The sequence below is a fragment of the Gekko japonicus genome, unplaced genomic scaffold (genome assembly GCF_001447785.1).
Source record: "Gekko japonicus isolate JY-2015 unplaced genomic scaffold, Gekko_japonicus_V1.1 scaffold3346, whole genome shotgun sequence".
In the NCBI taxonomy this organism is placed as follows: Eukaryota; Metazoa; Chordata; class Lepidosauria; order Squamata; family Gekkonidae; genus Gekko; species Gekko japonicus.
Genome location: NW_015165924.1, coordinates 99,241 through 115,839, shown reverse-complemented (window position 1 = coordinate 115,839; position 16,599 = coordinate 99,241). Strand labels below are relative to the sequence as shown.

The 16,599-nt window shown below is 44.7% G+C and overlaps 1 protein-coding gene across 1 annotated transcript in view; it reads right to left on the bottom strand.

The window, feature by feature from the left end:
- Positions 1–366: 366 nt before the first annotated feature.
- Positions 367–16,599, bottom strand: part of GULP1 (GULP, engulfment adaptor PTB domain containing 1) — a gene marked incomplete at its 5' end in the record, with an annotated part of 75,010 nt that continues 58,777 nt past the window's right edge. The window contains 2 exons of the mRNA XM_015411416.1: positions 367–1,799; positions 12,838–12,932. Coding sequence (XP_015266902.1) covers positions 1,728–1,799; positions 12,838–12,932 — 167 coding nt within the window. The remainder of the gene's footprint in view (positions 1,800–12,837; positions 12,933–16,599) is intronic.

Sequence of the window (16,599 nt, the reverse complement as noted above, 5' to 3'; positions counted from 1 at the left end):
CCATGTGCAGAATTACACCATTCTGTGTCCATTGACTTTACTTATTTTTTAATTTTAATTTTATTAGATTAGTATCCCGCCCTCCCTGCATAGCAGACTCAGGGTGGGTTCCGTCATAGATCATACACAAACAGTTAAAAACAATTAAAATACAACTACTACTTATTCCTGTGTTTCAAACCAGCGCCTCCACAGGTGAGGTCTACTACAATTTGGGTTCCAAATGATGACACATCTGACCCGCTGAAGGGGAGGCCCAACTAAAAGCCTGGCGGAAGAGCTCCATCTTGCAGGCCCTGAGGAACTGTAAATGGTCCCGCAGGGCCCTGATCTCATATGGGGGTTCATCCCACCAGGTAGGGGCCACGGACGAAAAAGCCCTGGCCCTGGTTGAGGCAAGACGGACATCCCTGTGGCCGGGTACCACCAGAAGGTGCTGATTTGCTGAGTTCTCCTGGGCTCATAAAATGGACTTAGAAAGGTGTACCTCCGCATAAGACGGCTCTGTAAATCTGATTTTCTTCAATGTAGAATTGGATCGTGTGCCCTGAGACCATTCTCTAGGCTGCTGACATCCCAATGAGTGCAACCACAAAATTCCACAGAAGGCTTTTCTTCATAAATCTCAGGGCTTTCTCTCATGGTTTAGGTAAACGAAATCCTAGGGGTGTGTCCGGGGAGAGTGGCTTCCCATGACAGACAGTAGCTTAACATAGCTAAAGAGATCTCCTCATGTATATTATGAATTAAACTTTCCTGAATACAACAGGACTTCCAAATAAACTCCTGAGGAGTGGGGTGGTAGGTCCCAATCCTAAACTTGCTTAGGTCTACAGGCATGCTTCCATGTTAAGATATGGGTGAAAACAGACCATTCCTTACCACACAAACGTAGTTGTTTGAAACAAGTCCCACCAATTACAAACATACTGTGGATCGTGAAACAAACTTAGCATATCGAACCAGAAGCGCTGGTCATTTGACCTTTTCAAACATTACCGCTGCGGTTGTTTGAGGGCAGTTATCGATCAAAGCATTCAGATTTGACAAAGATTGACTGGTATGTTTGTGTCCTGTCAACAGGGCGACTACACACCAATCCAACGAATCCGACACACACATATGCTTCTGTTCGTTCCCACGCCGAACAATGTTCACGCACAAAATCCAGTCCCGACGATGAACAGGGGCAGCGTGAATGGAGCATTTTGCAGTTCTGGAGGCCCAGGCTGTGTCAGAACCAATAATGGGACATTATTATGAGGCATTTGCAGTCATGTGCAGTGGAAGTTCCAATTCTGGGGTATTTAAGTAACGGCTGGCAACATGGTGAAAATGACCCGACGGTTCATTAAGACCCAAGTGAGGGAACTGTGAGTTCAAAATGTGACCGTTTCCAATAACAGTTCCAAAGGATGTGGTCTACCGACACAGAAGCGGTACGGATGGAAAGAAATCCCTGCAGCACCAGGTGTAGCAAAGAAGCAGCACGAAGTCATGGAGGTTTCATATACAAGTGAGGCTCTTTACATTTGTACAGGGCTAATACTGGAGCCTTTTTGGAGTTCTACAGAACGAAAACCTCACCAAAAAAAATTGAACAGGCTGAAAAACAATTTTTGGCACATTAACAGTTCTTTTTTTTTTTTTTGTAATACATTTTCCGAACTTTTTTTCCTGTTTTAAAAAAATTGATCGTGTAATTATTCCAAATTTCCGTTCTTGCATCAGCACCTGCTGTCTAAGGGATCAAGGCAGAATACGGTGCCTTCCAGAGTCAGTCCCATTTTGAACCCCTCCTGGAACAAGAGAAAGAAAAGAATGAGGGTGGGGGGAACGGATCGTTGACACACATCAGTGCTGGAAAAACCTGAGCTCAAGCTTGTGTGTAGTCTGTCTACTGGATCCTGTGAAAAACCTGTATTGCCCATCCTCTGCATAACGGACCTGGTGAGAAAGCTGGGATCCCTTGAGTCAAATTCTCAGCAGAAGACTTCTCTCCTAGTGGAAGACAGCTAAGTAATCCAATCTTACATATCTGAACCACATAGAGTCCAGTAACACGTTAGAGACCAACACGATTTTCTGGGTAAAAGCTTTTGACAGTCAAAGATCCCTTCATCAGACTTCATCTTGAAAGCTGATACCCCGAAAAGTGTGTTTGTCTCTAAGGTGCTACTGGAGTTCTTCTAACACAGACCAACATGGCTACTCTCTGAAACGAAAAACATTTTAACCAGTTGTTTTATGTACAATAGACGTTTAAATAACCGCCTTAACAGATATGAGCTACTGGCATTGTTCAGTCAAATTGACTGGGCACCATAAATCTACACAGAAATTTATATCAAAGCCGAAACGATTCAACGGGATGACTCTCGGATTAAGACTAGTTCTCAAAACGCTATCTCACATGAAATTTAAAGCAAATGTAGAGGTTCTTCCTTTATTGTCTCAAGATTTATAATAGCAAGAGTCACAATAAGACTTTTCCAGGAGGGAGGTGTTCTCTCCCCCCGTGACTCCTAGCTAAGAATGAAATCCTCTTTAATACTTTTGTTGTTGTTCAGTCGCACAGTCGAGTCCGACTCTTCGCGACCCCATGGACAAGATCTCGCCAGGCCCTCCCGTTTTCCGCCGTCCTCTGAAGTTTGCTCAATTTCATGTTCGTTGCATCTTTATCTTTAATACTAGAGATAGAAATTTAGTAGACATTATCTTTCTTCGGTTGCCTTTACTTTGAAAATTTCAGTCCGATAAGCAAAACTGAGAATAACCGAAAGCAAGTGTAACGAATTTAGAGTCCCGTAGCACCTTTAAGACCGACAAAGGTTTATTCAAGGTATGAGCTTTCTTGTGCATGCACACCTTTCCAAATAAATTGGAACGGAAGGTAGAGTTCAAATTTATAGACAGAGGCTGAACGGCAGATTAACATGGAACATGATGAAGATGTTTTAAGATACACAAAGACAAAACTAAACGACAAGCTAAGGTTATAAGGTCAACAGTTGTTTTGATTTAATTAAGGGGCGGGAAGAACAGTAAAGGAATACATATGTCAAAATAGGTGATAAACGTGTAAAGGTATCTTTTCTAATTGGGGGAAGTAAACTGAGACGCTCTATCCATGTGCGTGTTAAGCACTGACAAGTTGCTTCTGACTCATGGTGACCCTATGAATTAATGTCCCCCCCCCAAACCTCTTCTCATGAACAGCCTTGCTCTAGTCTTGACTGAGGGCCTTTGTGGCTTCCTAGATTGAGTCCATCCATTTCAGGTTGGGTCTTCCTCTTTTCCCGCTGCCTCCAACTTTTCCTGGCATTATTGTCTTTCCTAGTGACTATTATATTCTCATCACGTGACCAAAGTTCGATCGCCTCAGAAAAGTCACAAAGGCAGCTCTAAGACAGTTAAATCCAGTGCGCTTCTTATTTTATTGCTTGAGGAAATGTTCCTGGCATCTCTCGTGATAGAAAATGCGCTGTACAAGTTACACAAGGCCCATGCCGCATATCATCAGATTAATGTCTGTATTTTATAACTTGGTGACATGACTTTCCTGTCTTACTGAAATCTCGTCAGACATTTATGACTGCTAGATGAAGAAAAGCAATACATGCATACAGGCTTGGATCTAGCCATGTGCAAGCAGTTCTGCCTCCACAAGGGCTAGCACTTTCTTCCCCATAGATTACCGTAGCCAGAAACTGCACAAGATCTTGCGCAATTGGAAATGCAAGAGGGGGTACAGTAAGTTTGACTTCGCGCAAGCAGATACCACCACCTTTTCCTTGTGTTTCCACCTGCATAAGAGCTCTAGCACAGGTGGAAATTCTGCGCTGGATCTAACCCAGTATGTTTTACAGTAGTATGGCAAATTATAGATCAGGGCTGGAAGCTGTTGCTAGATTCCTTGCATACTTTTAAAAACAATCTTTCGTATTTAGTGTTTTATTGACTTGCTCTGTTTTTGTCTTACCCACAATCCCACCAACCTACGGTTGAAGGGTTTATTTATTTATTTTATCACATTTCTACCCCATCCTTCCAGCCGAAGCCGGCTCTGGGCGGCTTACAAAAAACAATGCATAAATTACAATAAAAACAATTAAAACGCTTAGAACAATACTCCAACCAATTGAAGACATAAAGTGCTAGTATTATTGTCCTGGTTGTTGTTGTTGTTGCTTCAGCGATGGCCGAATAAATAAAGATCAGGGCAGTGCGGTTCCAAAAATCTAAACCGCAGGCCAGAATGTGAACTGATTAAAAATCCCTACTTGAAATTACAGATGGCTGGAAATACAGTTAGGCAATATAATATTAAGCATGGCGGTATAATCAGAGAGGTAATGTCTGTCCCTAGCAGAAGTGGCTTTAACAGTAGGTTCATACAGAAACAAAACGGGGTCACGTCAAGTGTACACACCCATTACAGATGCCATCAAACAGGCCTCCATAACCCATGCCAGTGATACGTGTATTGTGGGGTAATGCCTGAATTCTTCCCATGCGCCAGTCCAATCAATGCATTATTAGTATAGATTCAGGTGGGGGTGGCCGTGTTGGTCTGAAGCAACCGAACAAAGTTTGAGTCCAGTGGCACCTTTAAGACCAACAAAGTTTAATTCTGGGTAGAAGCTTTCGCGTATCTGAAGAAGTGTGCATGCACACAAAAGCTTATACCCAGAATTAAACTTTGTTGGTCTTAAAGGTGCCACTGGACTCAAACTTTGCTCTGCATTATTAGTGTGTCATTGGTGCATACACTTTGTGTGCGAATGCTATGCACAGTTGTGTGAGAGAGGCATTGAGAGGCACAACTTGCCAGCCTGGGAAAGAGGTTTTGGGTATCAACCATTGATGGGTGAGTACCTTTGAACCCATCCTGGGGTCAGATGTAATGCCCTGGCCCAAGCCCAATGACAAATGGTACCCATTAACCTTACCTGCCTGAAATTTTCTTACTCGGCTATGTTAGCCCTCTGTGCGCAAGGAACAGTGGCCAAGCTTTTGGCAGAAGCTTCCGGAGAGACCTATTTAATTAAACATACACCACCTGAAAGGACGGGCGATTAGTGGTGTTTCTAAGGGAAAACCCTATCGAGACACTTTTGGTCCTTAGTATAATTGTGATGAAGAAAGTCTTTTATGGCTACGACCCATATAAACAGTGGTGAGTCCTCGAAAGAAATAAAGCCCTGCCTTCTGCCCATGAAAGCTGAGACTCTTTCTGGTAAAATCCTCTTTTTAAAAAAACTTTCTTCTTGACTTTCAAATATGCGTCTAATTTCCAAGCTGGCTTGCTGCCTCAGCAAGCTTTCACAAAGGCCTGTTTCCATATGTGGAACTGGGCGATGCTAAGACCATGTGACACGGATTTACAAAGCCACACAACATGTATCTTCAAGAGTGACTCAGCATGGCCTCTTGTAGCATTGCTGGAAATCCTAGGATTGGATCTAAATGGCTCCGCTCTGATGTCCGCCATCTACTATACCACAGTAGAATCACGGGGTGGGGGGGGGGGGGGGGGGGTCCCAGTTCTGTACACCCCACAGAACCACACAAGCAGTGCTTGTGTTTCATCCTACGCATTTCATATTGTGCGTTCCAAGCAATGTTCTGTTTATCCGAGTTAAACCTGTTGTGACTTCTAATTTCCTCCCCCTGTTTTTAAGTTTCAGGATGTATCTCTCTCCACAGGACATGAGTTTTCATTCGGAGCACCATCTGCATACTAATTCGAAAGGATGACGCCTCCAGTGTAACAAAGGCACCTGTCATAATATTTTGGACAACTGAAAACAACAACAACAACAACAAAAAAGCATTTTGATTCAGCACACAAACACACAAACTACAATTAGCTGGGTCTAACAAAGTCATTGAGATATATATTCATTTCCCTGAAGCCGCATGTATGGGAAACGACTGTGTCTTGTGAAGTAGGCATACTTGTTGCATGGGAAATCTTCCCTGTCTGTGTTCGCTCTTTGTTGTGATAACTGAGCTTGTAATTTCTTAAGGAAAAGAGGAAAGAAATCCCAGATATTAGGAGAAGGCATATTTTGGAAGACCTGGTTGTTACTGACTTCTGCAGCTGATGGCCTTATGCCCTCAGGAAGAGAGGAGGAGGAGGAGGAGATTGGATTTATACCCCGCCCTTCACTACCCAAAGGTGTCTCAGAGCGGCTTACAAACTCCGTTCCCCTCCCCACAACAGACACCCTGGGAGGTAGGTGGGGCTGAGAGAGCACTGACAGAAACTGCTCTTTTTCAAGAACAGCTCTTGTCAGAACTACGGCTTGCCCAAGGCCATCCAGCCAGGTGCAAGTGGAGGAGTGGGGAATCAAACCCGGTTCTCCCAGATTAGAGTCTGCACACTTAACCACTACACTAAACAAAGAAGAAGAAGAAGAGTTGGTTTTATACCCCACCGTTCACTACCCGAAGGAGTCTCAGAGTGGCTTACAATCACCTTCGCTTCCTCTCCCCACAACGGACACCCTGCAAGGTAGGCGGGGCTGAGAGAGCTCTTGACAGAAACTGCTCTTTTTCAAGAACAACTCTTATCAGAACCATGGCTTGCCCAAGGTCATCCAGCCAGGTGCATGTGGAGGAGTGGGGAATCAAACCCAGTTCTCCCAGATTAGAGTCTGCACACTTAACCACTACACTAAACAAAGAAGAAGAAGAAGAGTTGGTTTTATACACCACCGTTCACTACCCGAAGGAGTCTCAGAGCTGCTTACAATCACCTTCGCTTCCTCTCCCCACAACGGACACCAACCCTGTGATGTAGGTGGGGCTAAGATAGTTCTGAGAGAGCTGTGACTGACCCAAGGGCACACCAGCAGCTGCATGCGGAGGAGGATTGGGAATCAAACCCGGTTCTCCCAGATTAGAGTCCTGCCGCTCTTAACCACTACACAGAGCTGGCAGAGAGCTCTTGTATGTCACAACATCGGCATAACAACAGCGGCCCCCTTCTTCCATCTAAGTGGTAAAAGGCTAAAATCCATTTGTGTGTATTCTATATTTTGTGGGGAACCAAATTCAAAAGCTGCAGAAGCCCCAATGTCGTCTTGCTTCAATACTGATGGCAGCCATGTCACTGAATGTTTGTTTTGCTTATTTAAACTGTTCTGTTTAAATTGGTTGTAGTCGCTATTTCAGGGGATTTTTATAAGCTTTTTGGGGTTCTTTTGGGGAGAAAGACAACACACACACAGGGTGATTTCCCACAAGGGCTGCTCCATGCTCACTCCTCCCTTTTGCCCCCGATGGGACGTGTCAATTTCACACAAGCTGCTGTGCGGCCGCATTTTGCCCCGCAGCTTCGTGCGATTCCCCCCGCGTCTACTCAATCCTCAAAAAACAGGATTGAGTAGACACGGGGAAAATCACACGAAGCTGCGGGGCAAAATGCGGCCGCGCAGCAGCTTGTGTGAAATTGACACGTCCCATCGGGGGCAAAAGGGAGGAGTGAGCGTGGAGCAGCGCTTGTGGGAAATCACCCACACGCACGCAAAAGAGCCCAAATAAACAAACTAATCAGTCCCGTCATAGAACGTGCAAAAGTGTGGTGTAGTAGCTAAGAGTGTGGGACTAGTATTCGAGAAAGCCAGGTTTGAATCCCCACTCCTGCCACGGAAGTGACCTTGCTGGGTGATCCTGGGACAGTCACAGTCCCTTGGCCTAACCTACCTCACAGGGTTGTTGTGGTCATAAAATAGAGGAAAGGAAACAATGTAAGCTGCTTTTTGTCCCTATTGGGGAGGAAGTTGGGGTACAACTGAATTAAATAATAAAATAAAATAGGGTAACGTAATGTGGAAATGGGCCCAAGTTCTACTTGAAAGGACTTTTAAAATCTCTCTTTTGGAAGGGACAAATATTACTGTTTAAGCAATTAGTATGCCAGGGAGTACAGGACCCCGCTAGGGGAAAAAAAAAGGGAAATGGTATCAGAGTCCTCTTTTCGCTGGCATGTTTTTAATACTTCTAATCTTGCCACATTCCCCTTTCAAGCTGGAGCACTTCCAGAGGGCAGCTGTGTTGGTATGCAGTGGAACAGCTGGATCCCAGTCCAGCGGGACTGTAGAGACCAATGAGATTTTCAAGATACGAACTTTCGAGACTCGGAGTTGCTGGAGCACAACTCCCTGGATGCAGATCTGAGAACAGAACGGCTCATTTTCAGAGCCCAGCATAAGCCAGAAACTGTTGCTGGCAAGATCACCTTTCCAAGATAAGAAGTGCTTTATGGTGGCCTGAGTGCTTCAGGAACGGTTCATTTTTACTTTGATCTGTAAATAACGAATACCGGCAAAAACGATGCATTTAAAAGGCTATCCGCCTCTCCTGGGATAACAACTGTGCCCAGGGTTGAGGACTACAAAAAAATTTTCCTGCTAAAAAACCCCAACAGCAAAAGAAGAAGAAGAAGAGAAGAGATTGGATGTATACCCTGCCCTTCACTCAACTTCTCAGAGGGGCTTACAAACGCCTTTCCCTTCCCCTCCTCATGACAGACACCCTGTAAGGTAGGGGGTGGGAATGCTGTATAATGCGTAAGTTCTGGAAAAGGGTACAAAAAATCATTTGTGAAATACTGAATATAGTGATTGAATTCTCACCCGAAATATACTTGTTGAATATGATCCCGAGAGGGTACAAAAAACAAGATAATTATTTGATAGTATACATAGTAACTGCGGCCCGTATTTTGGTGGCAAAAAACTGGAAGGTAGATACTGCGCCCACGAAAGAGGACTTGAAAATTAAACTCATGGAACTAGCGCAAATGGATAACCTGAGTTTAATATTAAAATATAAAGACCCGAAATGTCAAGAACAGAGATGGTTTAGGGTATATGAATGATTAGATCGTCAAACAGATTAGAATGATATAAAGTGTCTTTATATATTCTAATCAGACGAAAATACAAACTGTCAACTCTAAAGATATGTATAATCTAAAATGATGAAGTGTGTAATGTTTTGAAAAACTTTACATAAATAAAAACTTAAAAAAAAAAGGTAGGGGGCGGCTGAGAGAGCTCTTATCAGAACTATGGCTTGCCCAAGGTCATCCAGCAGCTGCAAGTGGAGGCGTGGGGAATCAAACCTGGTTCTCCCGGATTAGAGTCCACGCACTAAAGCACTACACCAAACTGGCACAGCCTAGCACATGTGCTACAGTGGCGGTGCTTGACTTTTCTTCACCCATCCATGAAGTGGAAGCTCCACCATGATGCTCCACCATAAAGGCACCCAGGAGATTCTTCCATCTTGGAAAGCGTGTAGGAAGAATCATGTGGCTGGGGCATCCATACAGGACTGGGTGTCAGCGGAGAAATGACCACTTTACACTCAAGATCATCTGTCTGGAGGAGGGAAAGGGGATGACCTGGGCCCTTTCGCCGCTTTCCTCTTAATCCGTGTTCACGGCGGTGCCCTCCAAGCAATTCTGCACTAAAAATCAAATTCAACCTTCTTTTTAATCCAGGATTTAATAGATTCTTTTGAACTATGGTGCTGGAGAAGACTCTTGAGAGTCCCCTGGACTGCAAGGAGATCGAATCAGTCAATCCTCAAAGAAACCAACCCTGACTGTTCCCTGGAAGGCCAGATAATGAAACTGAAGCTCAGATACTTTGGCCACCAAATGAGAAGGGAGCACTCCCTGGAGAAGACCCTGATGCTGGGAAAGATTGAAGGTCAAAGAAGACGGGGACGGCAAAGGATGAGATGGTTAGACAGTGTCATAGATGCAACGAACCTGAAGTTGAGCAAACTTCAGAGGACGGCGGAAGACCGGAAGGCCTGGCGTGATCTGGTCCATGGGGGCGCGAAGAGGCAGACTCGACTGTGCGACTGAACAACAACAAGAACAACAACTATTCCCCCCCCATTCTGCACTAAAATCAAGTTGAACCTTCTTTTTATTCCGTTTCTCCCCCCCCCTTTCTACATTACATTACCTCCCTTCAGTGGTCAGCCGAGTTTCAGCCTGCTGTTGCCCCGGGTTTTTTGGATGCTTTTTTGCTGTGGACTTAAATTGCCTTGACTCAAACATCGAGAAAATCCAGAGTGGCAGGCAAATGCAGAAAGGACCCTGGCCTTTTACAGCGCTTTCCACACGTGCTGAATAATGCACTTTTAATGCACTTTGCAACTGGGTTTTAATGTGGGAAACAGCAAAGTCTGCTTTCAAATGATCGCTAAAGTGCATTGAAAGTGGACTGAAAGTGCAATATGTAGCAGGTACTCATTTGCATATTAAGCGACACACCCCTAATGTAGCCAGTCCTCCAAGAGCTTACAGTAGCCCCTGTAAGAAGAGCTCTGTAAGCTCCTGGAGGATTGGCTACATTAGGGGTGTGTGGCCTAATATGCAAAGGAGTTTCTGCTACAAAAAGAGCCCGTTATCCATTGTGTGTGAAAGTGCCCTACCCAACAGAGAGAACCATCATGGCCACTAGTATATAGGAACAAGGGTACAGCGACACAATAGCGTTTCACAGAAATGCTGCAGGCCTGAAATGATAAAACAGTCCATATCCATGTCTGGATTGTATGCTTTAAAATATGCACGTAAATTTTCACTGTGTCCGATGTGACATGGGAAAACGAATTAATACAGTCAAATGAAAACAATTAATACCTCTGAGAAAGAACCGGTACCCCTCCCCTCATTTTTAATCTGGAGGAAACTAAAAATAGGGGAGGGGGGAACCTGATGACTTAAAAAAATTCTGTGGCGGAGGGGAGATGAATGTATAGAAGCGTTTTTGGTGAAGCAGAATAATACATTTTTTTAAAAAAACCTATGGTTTCAATTTAACAGATTTTGCAGGAGATAAATTGAGATTCGTGGAAAAGGATATACCAACCATCGCTGACGCTGCATTCCCAGGTAAGCAGAAAGATAGAAGACACATAAGAGCATTAGGCAGATCAGTTAACATTATTACATCCCCAAGTTAATTAAAGTTTTAATACATAAGTAAACTGAACATTAAATTCAGACAATATGAAAGATCTATTTAGTGGATATTCTTTTTGTTCTATAAAGACTTTAGAAAATGAGTAGACCAAGGTATGTGCTGTGTTTTCCCCAAGTAACACTTTGTAAGGTAAAGGTAAAGGTTCCCTTGCTCGAAAGCCAGTCGAATCCGACTCTAGGGTTGCGGTGCTCATCTCCGTTTCAAAGCCGAAGAGCCAGCGCTGTCCGAAGACGTTTCCGTGGTCATGTGGCCGACATGACTAAACACCAAGGCGCACGGAACGCTGTTACCTTCCCACCGAAGTGGTACCTATTTATCTACTTGCAATTTCTTGCTTTCGAACTGCTAGGTTGGCAGGAGCTGGAACTAGAGACAGGAGCTCACCCTGTCTTGCGGCACCCGGGTCTTGAACCGCTGAACTACTGATCTTCCACAGCCTGCAGTTCAGCGTCTTAACCACTTGAGCCACCGCAGCTCCACTTTGTACAGGTCAAAATCAACTAGATTTTCACTGCTGAAGGAGGTTCACTATTCGTTCATTGCTTATGAACTAGGGTTCCCAGCTTTGGGTTGGGAAATACCTAGAGATTTTGGGGGTGGAGCCAGAGGAGGGCGAGATTTAGGGGAGGATCTTTAATCGACTGTAATGCCACAGAGTTCACCTTCCAAAGGGGCCATTTGTAAACCAAGGAGGTGAAAACAGGTTGTCATGACATCCTGTGAGGAATGGATCAATAGCCAGTTAGGAACAGGAGCAGGGTTGGTGGACAGATGTATTTGATAAGCATAGGTCTGTTATGCGTATAGGGTTGGGGGACATATTGAAGGAATCTACAAAGGGCTAAACGAGACACAGGAACAGGCAGGATGGATATGATGAGCTACCATGCATAGAAGAGGACAGTATATGTCAGAGGTCCCCAACCTTCTCCAAGTGGCGAGCACCTTTGAAATTCTGGCACAGAGTGGTGGGCGCAATCACAAAATGGCTGCTGCCAGGAGGTGGAGCCAATCACAAAATGGCTTCCACAGGGGGTGGAGCCAACAACAAAATATCAGGGAGTGAGATTATAACTTTAATGATAATTCTTCAACATTTCAGGCAGATACTCTTTAACAGGATGCCCTTTACTCTGCACAGCCAATCAAGAACCTTGCTAGGCAAAAGCCCCACCCAGCCCTGCCCATTTTCTAAAAGGACCTGGCAAGCTCTGGGAAACAGGTTGGCAGGCGCCATAACAGGCAAAATGTTGGGGACCCATAGTATATGTATATGTGTTCTGCACACAATGCCAAAATGGTAGATTAAAATTTAGTGAAGGGATTCAATAATGCCATGTTTGCATGGATCTGGTCAGTACTAGCATAACTTGAGCATTTGTTAGAACAAACACGCACCCCACATAAATTCTGCTGCTTTTTTGGCAGCGGGCATGATCTGAATAGGACTGTACTTATTTTGCAGCAGTCAAAAACCATAATCCTTAGTGTAGTTTCTCATGAAATCAATGCTCTTTCTTCAGAGGAAGCACACGTGGTGATCTTAGACCCACTTCCCTCCCATGGGAGCTTAGAGACAAAGTGTGCGAAATGCACGGCATAAAAACCTCCAGGGCAGCGGAGAAACTGCTACTCCACAGATGTTTGAAAAGCCGCTGTTAACTGAATTTGCTCCCCCCCCCCTCCCCACACTGGCAACATCAAACATTTCACAGGCTCTGATCACAGGGCCCGCTGTATGATCTGGTCTCGCTCTTAAGGGTTCAGCGTTTACACAGCAATGGAAACAACTTTCCCGCAAAGGTAAATATTTGATCACCTGCATCTCATCTAGTTTGGACTGAATGTCTGGAGGGAAATCTCCGGCTCCGCAGCTAAAAGGGTCAAATGGTTCTGCTCCAAAAAGGTCTCTCTCTAGAAAGAATAATAATAATAATAAAAAAAACAAGTAAGTACACGAGCAGCATAACGGGAAGTGGATTGTACACAAATTCACCTCGAAACGTGATTCGACATGTGATTCCTTTTTGGGGGGAGTTGTCCTTTTTCTAGAACCAGAAGTAGGATAAGACAACTGTAAGTGGGAAGTTCATGCGGATACGTGCTCCGTAACCCTTTCGCCTCCAGTGTTACTCAGCTGCCATGTATCTTTCCCACCACCCACCTGTGGGTTAAAAACCTGCTTTGAACAGAAAAGTGACTCGCCCTCCTATGGCTCAAATGCAGCCAACCCAATAAAACAGAGGGAATAGTGGAAATCTGCAGGGTGTGTGATGTCAGCCTTAAGCACTTAGTTCGCTGGAACGAATATTCGCGTAGATGTCCAAAACAGCAATAACTGTAACCAATGTTATTTGGTGTCCCAGAGGGTTAGAACTTGGAGAAAGCCCTTCTAGAACAGGGCGTCCCATTCCTCCCAAGAGAAGCAGACACCCGACTGGGGCTGATTCAATTGAGTCTGTCTTTGCCCCCTTAAAGAAGGTTTCTAGAGATGATCACAAGCCGATTACAGGGATTTTTAGCAAATATCTCTACAGACCACAAAATTCTTTATGATAGGTTTGCCAGTAATTCAGAAACAGGAGTGATCACTCTAAAGTCACAGATGCAAAACAGATGCTGAACAAAACAAAGAAGTTACAAGAAGCAACCCTCGGCTTATTGGTTTTTGCTCTGTTTTTGTGCAAATGGCACCCATACATGTGCCTTCTCTGTTGTGGCCCCGGTGGCTCCTACTCCAACGGCTGTCCGAAAACTATGTAGAACTGAATGATTCAAAGGGCTTTTCTAGACAGGCAATAGAGTTGTGCTGTACTAAATGATACACAAAGTTATTTGGGAAAATTATTAGGGACCTTGGTCTAAACATGCTGTGTATAGTTTCTTCACCCAAACAGTGATTAACCCATGGAGTTCACTGCCACAGGAGGTGGTGGCGGCTACAACCATGGACGGCTTCAAGAGGGAATTGGATAAACATATGGAGTTGAGGTCCATCAATGGCTATTAGCCACAAGGTATAGACAGGGACTCTTGGTCTGGGGCAAGTGATGCTCTGCCTTCTGGGTGCCTGGGGGGGCAACAGTGGGAGGGCTCCTAGAGTCCTGGCCCCACTGCTGGACCTCCTGATGGCACCTGGTATTTTTGGCCACTGTGTGACACAGAGTGTTGGACTGGAAGGGCCATTGACCTGATCCAACATTGGCGTCTCTTATGTTCATACAGCTTCCTGTAAGTAGGATCCTACTATGTAATTTGTGCGTCATTTAACGTGTCAATATTCATGCTTTGCTTCAGTCCTGTTTTTAGACTTCTGTTTGATTCTACAACCCTAACCTTATTGCATTGCTTATCGAACGTCCCACCCTGTTGACGGCATTGACTCGCTCTACGTAATCCGTCTTGAATCCAAGTGAGAAAGGTGACTATAAATAACGTGAATACATTAAAAAAAGAAAGCTCAGTTAAAGAGGCGAGGTGTAGCTCGATTAGTATTCTCTTCCCACAGAGCCGACTCCTGCTCAAACAAAGGCCTTTAAAATGGGTAGCTTCCAATGCTCCCTCTAAGCCTTGGAGTCTTGTGAGCAAAAAATCTACTCTGTGAGCTGCCAGCATTAAAGTTGTGAGCGAGCGATTTGGCTGCTGCATCAATTAGTTTGCTCTGGAGCCACTCCTTCCTGAGCTAAGACAAAAAATCTGTGAGTGGGAGCGGGTAAAAGATTGTGAGCTAGCTCACACGAACTCAGCTTAGAGGGAACACTACTTCTGATAGCCCCTTTGGATCTTGAGCTATACTGTTTTCAAGGGGTTAAGTTGGTAGTATTGGTGGAACTTCCTTCTTCCACAGGAACTTGCTTGTACCCCTAAATAATCACTGAAGGCTCTGCTCTAGGCCCACCCTGCCATTAGAGGTGCGGTGATGCCAGAGGTCATTTTGGGGGGGAATCGCGGGGGATCGCAGTTCCCCTGGGTGAGGTAGAGGGGGGCGGGGCACATGGCGAAGCCCCGCCCCCTGCTTCCGGCCGCCCCACTTCCGGCCCTCATTCAGCCAGGAGGAGGCAGGAGAAGAGGGAGGGTAAGTTGCTTCCTCCCTGCCTCTCCCCACCCCTGCCTGCCTGGGGCCAGGGAGGGCCTTCGCAGGGCTTCCTTGTACTCCCGCCGGCCTTGCAGGTCCACCGCCGGGCCCCTCATGGGGCTCGGCAGTGGAGCTGCAAGGCTGGCGGCGGCCAGGACTGTTGGGGGTGGGGTGTGGGGTCTTATGACACACTTCCGGTGATGTCAGGGGGTGTGGTATATGCTAATGAGTTATGCTAATGAGTTCCCCTAGCTCTTTTTCTATGAAATGACCCCTGGGTGACGCTCTCCGTAATTGTCTCCACTGCTTTGGAACACTCTGTCCAAGCGCACACCTGGGTCTTGTTTACCTTCAAGTGAAAATCTACTGCAGTCTTATTGGGTATTACAAGTTGAAAACACTCAGTATATCTGGGGTTAAATGTCTGTTTATGTTACTCACAGGAAGTCACATGTTTCTCATGTAACCAATGTTCTTTAGATGTAGAAAGCCCGGGAATTTTCTCCCTGATCTAGGGATTTGATTGGGACTAAAGTGCCAAGGTGTATTACCATTTTATGGCTTCTCTTCCCGTCTTTGTTTGGTGTTCTGAAGAGCAAGAAGAGCAGCCATAATCTCCCTCTTCTAGTTTTGTCTTTGTAGAGTAAGGATGTAGCCTATTATGCTCTGTTGTTATTTTCATCCCAGTTACCCTTCCCATGCTAGAATTTAGTAAAAACTTTATATTTTAATCACACGTGGACTCTCAGTCTGAATTATTTTACTCTGGCACTGCCGGACCATCTTATCTCTGCTAAATACCCTTTTTTTCAATATCTCACTATCACCCAACAAGTCTTTTAAAAAACGTCTAGCCGTTGTCCAGTGCTGTGTCCATTCTCTCTCTCCCTCTCTCTCTCCCTCTCCTCTCCTCTCTCTGTCTCTCTCCTCTCTCTGTCTCTTTTGCTGCTTGATGGGTTTATGATGCTTGGCTCGCGTATGGTTTTATTTCTAAACAAATGAATTCCACGTGCCTTTCTCAGAAATCATTTATGCAACACCTTCCCATAAGCCTGTACAAGTGGGCATTTGAGAAGTGTCCAGGAGCATTTCCCCAGGTAAGTAAGTACAAGCAACACAACAATAATAATAATAAATTGCTGTCAGGTTCACAAATCACAATGAATAGACAATAACAACTTGTACAAAAATGACGCTTGATGATGTTTATAATTTCTATGTTTTCAGAACACAGGACATCAAATACGGAAGGTGAGCGATACGAACATTTCGAGTGGTTGTTCGTTTCGATACATCTCTTTTTCAACCAAAATTCAGTTCTCTGGTTGTCTTATTGTGTTTAGCTGTGATATCAATCTTATCCAACATCCGTTTCAAAAGCACATGGGCTAACAAGTTTTAACAGCACAAAGGCTACCAAATTTTAAATTGTGCTGTTAAAACTTGTTAGCCCATGTGCTTTTGAAACGGATGTTGGATAAGATTGATATCACAGCTAAACACAAT